The 12,433-nt window shown below is 41.4% G+C and overlaps 1 protein-coding gene across 6 annotated transcripts in view; it reads left to right on the top strand.

The window, feature by feature from the left end:
• The window catches only part of CHL1 (cell adhesion molecule L1 like), a 225,934-nt gene that overhangs the window by 168,945 nt on the left and 44,556 nt on the right, over positions 1–12,433 (top strand). For all 6 annotated transcript variants that reach the window (XM_061396388.1, XM_061396384.1, XM_061396389.1 and 3 more), the window contains 3 exons: positions 1,629–1,760; positions 10,394–10,534; positions 11,156–11,267. In XM_061396388.1, coding sequence (XP_061252372.1) covers positions 1,629–1,760; positions 10,394–10,534; positions 11,156–11,267 — 385 coding nt within the window. The remainder of the gene's footprint in view (positions 1–1,628; positions 1,761–10,393; positions 10,535–11,155; positions 11,268–12,433) is intronic.

Raw genomic sequence — 12,433 nt, 5'->3', positions numbered from 1 at the left:
TGCAATTTCCTCTGAAATCAAATTATCCAAACCATCCATACTTTAATATGAATCTTTTATTCGCTCCTGACACAGTAATATACTTCAGGTGACAAAACATGACGGTGATGTTTGCGCTTAAAGAAAAATGTCTCCTCCTCTACTGAAATACCACTTAGCATTATAATATTGGCGTATTAGGACATGGAAAGATGCAAGTAATTTGAGTATATCTTTTCCTCCATTGTTTTGAGGGCAAAATGGTAAATGTTGCTTTTAGGATTCCTTCTCCTACCCCTCCTTGCAAAAAGAATTTATTTAGGAAATAATGTTTTCCAAATTCCTAAGATGGACTTTGGGATATGGACATATAAAATGCTATAAAGTCATTAATTGAGAAATATTTAAAATAATGGCTGAATGTTTTAATTTCATTAAAAATTTTTCAAAATATGTTACTTGAAAATCAGCCATTTTGGATGCCTTGCTTCAGCCTGAAATAAGCTGTGGTCAGCACTCAGTAAACTTCACCCTTCCTTCATTTTTCTGTAATGAGATAGATACTGTGGTGTAGCTAGGTAAAATTGAATGTAGATAACTCTTTTTAGTGTGTTGATTTTACTATACATGCTAAGAGTCCAAATTACAACACACACACTCATAAAAACGCATGCCCACTCTCAAACCCCGTTCCAGGCAAATAACAATGCCTATCTTACCTTAGAGAAGACTTACTGGGAAACACTTTGTTGTGTCTGCCATCTGCTGGTGCATAATGGAAATGCAACCCTTAACATTTCTCAGTTCAGTTCAGTCGCTCAGTCCTGTCCAACTCTTTGCAACCCCATGACTTGCAGCACGCTAAGCCTCCCTGTCCATTACCAACACCCAGAGTTCACCCAAACTCATGTCCATCGAGTCGGTGATGCCATCCAGCCATCTCATCCTCTGTCGTCCCCTTCTCCTCCTGCCCCCAATCCCTCCCAGCATCAGAGTCTTTTCCGATGAGTCAACTCTTTGCATGATGTGGCCAAAGTATTGGAGTTTCACCTTTAGCGTCAGTCCTTCCAAAGAACACCAAGGATTGATCTCCTTTAGAATGGACTGGTTGGATCTCCTTGCAGCCCAAGGGACTCTCAAGAGTCTTCTCCAACACCACAGTTCAAAAGCATCAATTCTTTGGCACTCAGCTTTCTTCACAGGCCAACTCTTACATCCATACATGACCACAGGAAAAACCATAGCCTTGACTAGATGGACCTTTGTTGGCAAAGTGATGTCTCTGCTTTTGATCTAGGTTGGTCATAACTTTCCTTCCAAGGAGTAAGCATCTTTTAATTTCATGGCTGCAGTCACCATCTACAGTGATTTTGGAGCCCCCAAAATAAAGTCTGCCACTGTTTCCACTGTTTCCCCATCTATTTCCCATGAAGTGATGGGACCAGATGCCATGAACTTCATTTTCTGAATGTTGAGCTTTAAGCCAACTTTTTCACTCTCCTCTTTCACTTTCATCAAGAGGCTTTTTAGTTCCTCTTCACTTCCTGCCATAAGGGTGGTGTCATCTGCATATCTGAGGTTATTGATATAACATTTCTGGACCTTCTGAAATAGATAAAACACTGATGAGCTCTTCCCTTTATTTCCAGAGCCCCCTCACTGGACCAAGAAACCTCAGAGTGGTGTATATAGCACTGGCAGCAGTGGCATCCTGTTGTGTGAGGCTGAAGGAGAGCCTGAACCCACGATCAAGTGGAGAGTCAATGGCTTACCAATTGAGAGTAAGTGAAAACCCCAATTATGAGGTGATGCTGAAGGCAGTGTTTGGCTGGGACACTTAATGATTAGACACCCTTGTTATGGCTAAAGTGAAGTTGGTAAGTGGTCCTTACTGTCAGACAGATCTAACCAGAGAATCCAGAATTGCATCTTTCAAAGTAATTCTATTTATGCTTACATTTATGGAAAAGCCATAAATACTATTTGTTTGGCCATTATATTAGTTATAAATAAGACAATTGAATGACACAGAGGATGCATCCAAGGAGGAAAGTTTCTCTGCCTGAGAAGGAACAGGAACAGGGACCCAGTGGTCGAGGGTGCAGCTGAAATTCAGAACTTGCCTTGGATCCAGGCAACAGTAACTCCTCACTGGGTTCTGCTTTTAACAAGGACCCGTTCTGGCACACGTGTCTCCATAATATGAGAAATCCACAGGGCCAGAGAGACATGGAAAGCCTGAACCTGGCTCACTTCAGGTTCTCAACCAAGCTTGAGTCCCCAAGACCAGAAGAATCCCCTGTGCAGTCAGTCAGCTCTGAGCCCTTCCCAGGTGGGCTTGGCGTGGAAAAGCAGAGATGGGCCTAATCTCCCCACTCTACCATGTTCTAGCCTAGGTCTCCAAGACGTCCCAAATCCTCAATTTGAACCTAGAGTTCTGGTCATTTTGAATGTCTTTGTAAAGGTTGGATAACAGAGCAAGTGTTGTTTGTCAGTTGATTAGCTTAATTTAGAGAATTTACAATATTGAGACATGTGTGTGATGCCTTTGTTAGTTCCTTTTGCCTTTGACCCACTCATATCAGGGTGGGCATCCTAGTGACGTGTGGATCTGGGGTCCCAACCAGGCTGTGCACTCAGGCTTGGGGAGATTGATCAGGCAACTCCAATACATCTCCTGAAACTTAAGTTTTTAATTACAAAATAGTGCTGATGGTAGTTGATTGTAATTGCGTGAGATCAACATAGTCTACCACCTAGGATAATGCTTATCTGTAGAATATTGTGACAGTCTATAAACTGTGGATCCAGAGGGTCTGTGTGTGCATTCAGGCTCTGGCACTTACTGTCTGTATGATTTGGTGTGTTACTGTGCTCCACAGCCGCTTCCCACCAGCTATCCATTTCACACATGGTAGTGTGTGTGTAGTGTATTCTCTCAGTTCATCCCACTATTACTGACCTTCTTTACACTTGTTTCACCATCAGTAAAATGAAGATGAAAACAGCACTGACCACTGGGGTGTTATATAGATTAAAGGAGGCACACATAGAGAACGCTTATCCCAGGGGCTACCACACAAGAATACTCCCAAAATACTGTTTAGTATGTTTTCACATAGCAAATAGTCAGGAAACTTTAGTGCTTATTGCTATTATTTTTGAGAAGTGCATCTGTTTTCTTTTTCTTTGTATGATCATAAGTACAGTGTCAGTGACAAGCAGATAAACTGACTGAACACGTTTGACAGTGAGATTGAAAATTATAATAATTATTTAAAAATACCTATTACATAGGCTTGACTATTAATCTAGAATTGCTCAAATAACAGTATGGCCATATCTACTCTTTCAGAAAGTAACTAAACAAAATTGCTTTCAATTCTGAAATTGTTACAGCTTTCAATGTGCCTACTTATTTAAAATACAAATACTTTGGCAAAAGACTGAACAATTCTGAAAGTTATTTTTTCTTTCCTTTTTATATTGAGGTATGCTTTATATTAAATTGAGGTGTACAGCATCATAGTTTGATATTTATATACATTCCATAATGATCACGCAATAAATCTAGTTAACCTCTGTTATCTTACAGAGTTTTTCTTACAGAATTCTCTTACAGAATTTTTCTTCTTGAGATGAGAACTTTCAGGATCTACTCTCTTAGCATCTTTTTAAAAAATTTTGGCCATGCTATGTGGCTTGTGAGATTTAATTCCCCAACCAGGGATCGAACCTGGACCCTTGGCAGTGAGAGGTTGGAGATGTAACCACCAGACTTCTAGGAAATCCCCTATTAGCAACTATCTACTGGACCACTAGGAAATTCCACCTTCAGTTCAGTTGATCACTCATGTTAGACTCTTTGTGACTCCGTGGACTTCACACATGTCAGGCTTACCTGTCCATCACCAGCTCTCAGAGTTTACTCAAAGTAATGTCCATTGAGTCAGTGATGCCATCCAACCATCTCAACCTCTGTCTCCCCTTCTTCTCCTGCCTTCAATCTTTCCAGGATCAGGGTTTTTTCCAGTGAGTTGGTTCTTTGCATCAGGTGGCCAAAGTATTGGAGTTTCAGCTTCAGCATCAGTCCTTCCAATGAATATTCAGGACTGATTCCCTTTAGGATTGACATTTTGGATTTCCTTGCAGTCCAAGGGACTCTCCAGAGTCTTCTCCAACACCACAGTTCAAAACCATCAATTCTTTGGCGCTCTGCTATCTTTATAGTCCAACTCTCACATCTATCAGTTCAGTTCAGTTCAGTCGCTCAGTCGTGTCCGACTCTTTGCGACAGCATGAATCGCAGCATGCCAGGCCTCCCTGTCCATCACCAAATCCCGGAGTTCACCCAGACTCACATCCATCGAGTCAGTGATGCCATCCAGCCATCTCATCCTCTGTCGTCCCCTTCTCCTCCTGCTCCCAATCCCTCCCAGCATCAGAGTCTTTTCCACTGAGTCAACTCTTCACATGAGGTGGCCAAAGTACTGGAGTTTCAGCTTTAGCATCATTCCTTCCAAAGAAATCCCAGGGCTGATCTCTTTCAGAATGGACTGGTTGGATCTCCTTGCAGTCCAAGGGACTCTCAAGAGTCTTCTCCAACACCACAGTTCAAAACCATCAATTCTTCGGCGCTCAGCCTTCTTCATAGTCCAACTCTCACATCCATACATGACCACAGGAAAAACCATAGCCTTGACTAGACGAACCTTTGTTAGCAAAGTAATGTCTCTGCTTTTGAATATGCTATCTAGGTTGGTCATAACTTTCCTTCCAAGGAGTAAGCGTCTTTTAATTTCATGGCTGCAGTCACCATCTGCAGTGATTTTGGAGCCCCAAAAAATAAAGTCTGACACTGTTTCCACTGTTTCCCATTATTTCACATCTATACATTACTACTAAAAAACCATAGCTTTGACTAGACGGACCTCTGTTGGCAAAGTAATGTCTCTGCTTTTTAATACATTGTCTAGACTGGTCATAACTTTTAATCCAAGGAGGAAGCATCTTTTAATTTCATGGCTGCAGTTACCATCTGCAGTGATTTTGGAGCCCCCAAAATAAAGTCTGTCACGGTTTCCATTGTTTCCCCATCTATTTGCCATGAAGTGATGGGATGCCATCATCTTAGTTTTCTGAATGTTGAGCTGTAAGCCAACTTTTTCACTCTCCTCTAGAGGCTCTTTAATTCTTCTTCACTTTCTGCTGTAAGAGTGGTGTCATCTGCATATCTGAGATTATTGATATTTCTCCTGGCAATCTTGATTCCAGATTGGGCTTCACCAGCCCGGCATGTCACATGATGTACTCTGAATATAAGTTAAATAAGGGTGACAATATACAGCCTTGACATACTCCTTTCCCGATTTGGAACCAGTCTGTTGTTCCATGTCCAGTTCTAACTGTTGCTTCCTGACCTGCTTACAGATTTCTCAGGAGGCAGGTCAGGTGGTCTGGTATTCCCATCTCTTGAAGCATTTTTCCACAGTTTGTTATGATTCACAAAGTCAAAGGCTTTGGAGTAGTCAATAAAGTAGAAGTAGATGTTTTTCTGGAACTCTCTTGCTTTTTCGATGATCCAACAGATGTTGGCAATTTGATCTCTGGTTCCTTTGCCTTTTCTAAAACCAGCTTGAACATCTGAAAGTTCACGGTTCACACTGTTGAAGCCTGACTTGGAGAATTTCAAGCATTACTTTGCTAGTGTGGGAGATGAGTGCAGTTGCGTGGTAGTTTGAACATTCTTCGACATTGCCTTTTTTTGGGATTGGCATGAAAACTAACCTTTTGCAGTCCCGTGGCCACTGCTAAGTTTTCCAAATTTGCTGGCATGTTGAGTGCAGCACTTTCACAGCATCATCTTTTAGGATTTGAAATAGCTCAACTGGAATTCCATCACCTCCACTAGCTTTGTTCATAGTGATGCCTCCTAAGGCCCACTTGACTTCACATTCCAGGATGTCTGGCTCTAGGTCAGTGATCACACCATCGTGATTATCTGGGTTGTGAAGATCTTTTTGTACAGTTCTTCTGTGTATTCTTGCCACCTCTTCTTAATATCTTCTTCTTCTGTTAGGTCCATACCTTTTATGTCCTTTATTGTGCCCATCTTTGCATGAAATGTTCCCTTGATCTCTAATTTTCTTGAAGAGATCTCTAGTCTTTCCCATTCTGTTGTGTTCCTCTATTTCTTTGCATTGATCACTGAGGAAGGCTCTCTTATCTCTTCTTGTTATTCTTTGGAACTCTGCATTCAAATGGGTATATCTTTCCTTTTCTCCTTTGCCTTTAGCTTCTCTTCTTTTCTCAGCTATTTGTAAGGGCTCCTCAGACAACCATTTTGCCTTTTTGCATTTCTTTTTCTTGGGGATGGTCTTCATCCTTGCCTCCTGTACAATGTCACGAACCTCTATCCATAGTTCATCAGGCACTCTATCTATCAGATCTAGTCCTTAAAATCTATTTCTCACTTCCACTATATAATCATAAGGGTTTTGATTTAGGTCATACCTGAATGGTCTAGTGGTTTTCCCTACTTTCTTCAATTTAAGTCTGAATTTGGCAATAAGGAGTTCATGATCTGAGCCACAAGGGAGTGGGTGTAAGAGAAGTCCAGAACCTAGAGTTGCTATCAGATTTTAGGATAATATCAATAAGACCCTTGTGGTTATTTACTTTTGAGTAGAGATTTGAAAGAGGTGAGTGATGTTGACCTGCCAGTACCAGTGAAAGAGCTTCCAGGGTGGAGAAGTCAGTACGTGTAGAGACCCGAGATGTGTTTGGTGTGTTGAGGAAAAGCAGGGACTGCAGTGTAGCTAGGATGAATGAGTGAGGAGGCCATGCTAAGAGAGTCTAGTCTGGAGGTGCTGGGGCCATGTCGCATGTAAAGGGGAAGGTCCCAAAGGGACTTGGAATATTATTGTGAATCAGATATGCAGCTCTTGAAGTATTTAGAACAGAATAGTGACAGGCTCTAATTTATTAACAAAGACTTTGTCTGGACCCTATATGGAGAAGCAGTTGTAGGACTCCAAGTAAAAGCTGCCTTGAAGATACTGGGCCCCTGGGCTAGGTTGGTGGTAGTAATGGTTAGGTTATGGATTTATATCCACAGTTTGGCTAACAGGTTTGTTGGTGGATGACCGCGTGATCACTGAAAATAAACTAACACGAGAGAGCATGGCTGAGAAAGGGCAGAGCTGGAACCAAAGCCTCAACCTCATCCTTGGAGCCCATGCTCCGTGTTCCTTACACAGCTTTCCTTATTCCCCTGCCAACTGGTCATAACCATTTTTAACTGGGATGTCTGATGACTGTGGGATTACTGAAGGGTTTGGAATCTCTGTAAGCATCTATTTTTTAGCAATTCCTTATCCTTTATATGTAATGTTTTTAAATCAAGTCAAAATGATTACTATTATTGATTGCAAGCCTAACCTTCTTCAAACGCTTTGCATCCAGTATTTCTGGCCCTGAAAGAGAGATTTTTTTAAATTTTATTCTCCAGTTTGTACACATGTCAAATGAGGCCCAGAGAGATTGCATTACGTACTTGAGGACACACCCCAAATGAATTTAGAGCCATGAATGGAACTGAAATGAAAAAGTCCAGAGCTGAAGCTTCTCCCCCTATATTGCATTTTTGCCCTTTGAACTGATGAAAGACAACCTGAGTCAGGAAGAGTGGTTTTTATGTGATAAATAATTTGAGTTTTTACAATTCTGGGAGCTGCCGGTAGCCTGTTTGCCACAAGTACTCTACAGTTTCCTTACCTATCCCAGAAGGCAGCTTTGAGCAGAGTTTGTCACTCAAACATGAGGCCAGAGTTTCATTTCTTCTTTTTGTAGCGCAGTGTAGACAGGATTTACCATGGGGCAGATGGTATAAGGAGAACTGAACAGGCTGAAGCTTTTAAAACTTGATGTAGAGTGTGAGGCTGCAGAATGAGATCAGAGACTTGATTCTGTGTAGCCTTGAAAACTTAGAAGCACTGCTCATCCTGATGATTCTTGAGATACACACTGTCCTACAGGACTCTATCAAATTTCTATTGTTGCTATAACAAATGACCACAATTTTAGTAGCTTAAAACAGTATACTTTTTTAAAAGTTTTATTTAATTGGAGGATAATTTACAATGTTGAGATGGCCTCCGCCGTCCAGCAACATGAGTTGGCCACAGGCATATGTGTGTCCCCTCCCTCCTGAACCCTTCTTCTACCTCCCTCCCCACCCTTCCTCCAGGTTGTCACAGAGCACTGGATTTGGGTTCCCCGTGTCATACATCAAACAGCAGTAGACACTTATTACTTCACAATCCTGTTTGTTGGAAGCCCAATGCGAGTCTCCCTCGGCTAAAACCAAGGTGTGCTCGGTGCTGTGGTTCTTTCCTGCGGGCAAGGGGAAACTCTTTTCTTGTCTTTTCCAGCTCTTAGGTGGTACCTACTTTCCTTCAGTCACAGCTGCCTTCCTCCAAACTTCTAATCAGCAATGCTACATCTCTCCGATCATTTTTTCATAGTCACTTCTCCCTTTGGTTGGTCACAGCTGGGAAAGGTTCTCGGACTATAAAGAGCCATGTCACTCCATTGGGCCCCTTGGAGAATCCAGGATAACTGTCCAATCTCGAGTGCTTGACCTTAGGCACATGTGCAAAGTTCCTTTTGCCACAAAAAGGAAACTGTTCACAAGTTGTAGAGATGAGTCTGTGGCCATCTTTCAGGGGCTCATTATTCTGCCTACCCCAGGAACCTTCCAGGGATAAAATGCCATACAACAAAACTGTTTTTCAGTCTTCCCAAAAAGTGTTCACCGACTATATCCTCCACGATGGCTACTTTTCAGGCACCAGGGACATAGTGATTGAAACTCTAGGGCACACAAGATCTTGCTCCCACAGAGCTCACAGTCAAGTGTAAAAATATATTCCATTCTCACTTCCAGAGGGACAAATGATGCCTAAGAAAAAGCTTCTATTTTATTATTCAGTGTTTTCTATAACCCCATATTTAGTATAGTGAGACTATTTTCTATAATGGAGACACCATGAAAAAAGAAAAAAAAGTACTGGAATGTAACTGCTTGACAATGCTGTGTTGATTGCTGTACAGTGAAGGGAGTCAGCCATGTGCATACATGTATCTCATCCTTCTTGGACCTCTCCCACCCGTCTCACCCCCTAGGTCATCATAGAGCACTGAGCTGAGCTTCCTCTGCTTTATGGCAGCTTCCCGCTAGCTATCTATTTTACACATGGTGGTGTATATATGTCAGTCCCAATCTACCAGTCTGGCCCACCCTTCTCATCCCTCCCCGTGTCCACATGTATTACTTCTCTACAGCTAAATCTGTATTTCCGTTTTGGAAATAAGTTCGTCTGTACCATTTTTCTAGATTCCACATATATGCATTAGTATATGGTACTAGCTTTAAAAATTAATTAGATATATTACTAACTTTGTAATGTCATTTAAATGAAAAATTCTACCGTGTGTACTCCTCATTCAACATTCCTACCTAATATATTTTTTTCTTCCCACTGCTTCTTTCAAGTGTCCGAGCAAGACATGTGATTTGGTACATGGCCAGTTGTTGTGGTATTTTCTGAAATACAGTCCCTCTGGCCTGCTCAGCAGCCATGTTGGTGCTGATCTAGCAGGTTCTGAGCAGAGTTAATGAGATAGCACGTGGCATATCCAGCAGAGTTCCTTGGCCCTTAATTAAAGTAGCATAAATGTTAGATCTTCTCATTTCCAAAAGATATTTCCAGAATTATACTTGGATCACCAAGTATATTTGGGATAGGGATTTATTGCCAAGAAAGGAGAAAAAAGCTGGCCTGTGCTCTCAAGAAGAATTTAGTCTTCTGGGAAAGTGAAATACGTGAACTATTTGTTTGAAGTGGTTAAATAGCAAAGGAAGGCAATTGAAACCAATGGTGTAGATCGGGAAATTGCAGAAGGGCAGGAAAGTGAAACAAAGGAACAACATGCAAAGGGGGAAAACAGCAGCCAATATTGGTGGATTGGGGGATCCCGCTGTGTTGATCATCTGGTTATGCTGGGCAGTAGCTGGACCTCAATTTATAAGAGTAAGTGAGCTTCAGTTCCCAGTGGGATTTCAGTGCTAAACAGAAAATCTGGAATCTTGTAGGTATGGAGAGACTTTGAGCTAGAAATCAACAGATATGTTGGCCATAAATACTCATTTGGAGGAAGACTGAAACTGCAGAAAGGCTTGAAAGAAAACTCCATGGTTCATGTTAAGAAATTCTAAAGAATTGGCTTTGATGAACTGTTCACCCTAAACTGGTCTTAAAATATAAATACTGTGTGACACGTTTAATGAACGGCATATAAATATTTCAGGTTCTATTTTTTATCAAGCTGACATTTTTTTCATCTCTTGTAGGAAATCCATATTCTGGTGATGTCATGTCTCCCGGGGAAATCAGTTTTACCAACGTACAACCGAATCACACTGCTGTGTACCAGTGTGAAGCTTCGAATGTCCATGGCACTATCCTTGCCAATGCCAACATCGATGTTTTAGGTAAGCATGCGTGCTCAGTCACGAGTCATGTCCTACTCTTTGCGACCCTGTGGACTGTAGGGAAGCATACACGGGAGCTAGCTAGCTGTCTGCTCTTACCTTCAGGAAAATGTTCAAGGTCATACTCACAAGTCGACTGAATTCTCAGCACATGGAAACATGGTGGAGGGAGTTCCCTGGTGGTCCAGTGTTGGGACTCAGGACCTTCACTGCCATGACCCCCAGTTCAATTCTTAGTCAAGGAACCAAGATCCTACAAACCATGCAGCATAGCCAAAAAAAAAAAAAGGGGGGGTGGTGGAGGGGATCAAAGTACCTTTTGCCTTACATTTGAGTATTAGACCCCATATCAAACTTCCAGAAAGGTACTGCATTGGGATACTTCCTAATTCAGGAATGTATGCTGTGATTGGAGAAGGAAATGGCTACCCACTCCAGTATTCTTGCCTGGAAAATCCCACAGACAGGGGCACAAAGAATCAGACACAATAGTGACGAAACAACAATGCTGTGCTACTCGGCTGTTTCCATTTTTATTAATATGACTAGGATAGTGAAAAAAATTAACTTTCTTGTATTATTTCTTACACAGAAGTTTAAAATTGTATTATTTTCACATAGATGTCCGTCCATTGATACAAACGGCAGATGAAGAAAATTATGCTACGGTGGTTGGATACAGTGCTTTCTTACACTGTGAGTTCTTTGCTTCACCCGAGGCAATAGTGTCCTGGTAAGCTGTTACACGGTTTTCTTAAGAGAACATCAGTTGTAAATTTCCCATGTTCCTCCATCCACCGTTTGACAGGCTGCACTGCCTCAGTGTTATTACATGTAGCAAGTGCCTCTGAGAAATAAAGTAGCAAACTTACTTTCCTACCTCTCCTGGAACTATTGACTAGATCTGGATTCTCCCACATGGGGGAATATGGAGAGCCATTTTTGCTTACAAAGGAAAGCAAAGCATTGAAGCAATGATGAAGACAATTTTACAAGTAGATTTAGGTTTTCATTATGAGTGCATCTAAGTCATGCGTTGTTGTTTTGTTTTGGATATTATCTACATTATTATTAAGCCTGCATTTCATTACAAATGCCTGTGTTTAAAACATTTTCAACGTGTATTTTGAATTTTAGTTTCAGTTTATAGGTTGGGATAGTAACTCCAGACACATCGTTGTGTTGATCTACCACATTTGTTACTTCTCTAGGAAAGCTTGCTTAAATGGATCTTAAATAATTTCCCCCAGTGCTCTGTGGGGCTGAGATTAGAGTGAGGTGAGCAGGGCAATGTCATACAATTTATAGGACCAGATTCTGTCTTTATTTAAAAGGTAGCTATTTTGTTCATCGTGGATAATTTTTTTGCGTTATTTTTGATTTGTGCAAATACCTCATTAAAATATTACGTATCTTGGGAATTCCATGCTGGTCCAGTGGTTTTTCCAAAGACAGGGAATCCCTGTCCCAGGACGGGGTGCAGATTCGATCTGTGGTCGGGGAAAAAAATGCCACATGCCCTGCAGCCAAAAAACCAAAACATTAAACAGAAGCGATATTGTAACAAATTCAATTAAGACTTTAGAAATGGTCCACATCAAAAACAAAAGGAAAAATACTTTGAAAAAAGTATTTATCTAGATTACTGAGATTTGGGGTGGGGGTGGGGGCAACCCTTAAATTTTGTCTCTTAAGCAAGTGCCTCCCTTGCCTTACCCTAGTCCCAACCCTCTAACTTCTCATCTGAGCAGCAGCCAGAATTTGTCCTTTGGCTGTTTTCTCTCCAGCAGCCTCTTATTGTGAAATGTAGAAGGTGAATCAAGTTGTGGCAGAAAAAAGCTTGGAAAATGGATGAATGTTGGAGAAAATGACTTTGGGTTGATAAGGGTAAATGTAATC

This window comes from Bos javanicus, chromosome 22, assembly GCF_032452875.1.
Source record: "Bos javanicus breed banteng chromosome 22, ARS-OSU_banteng_1.0, whole genome shotgun sequence".
NCBI classification, from domain to species: domain Eukaryota; kingdom Metazoa; phylum Chordata; class Mammalia; order Artiodactyla; family Bovidae; genus Bos; species Bos javanicus.
This window is presented reverse-complemented; position numbering and strand designations above follow the sequence as displayed.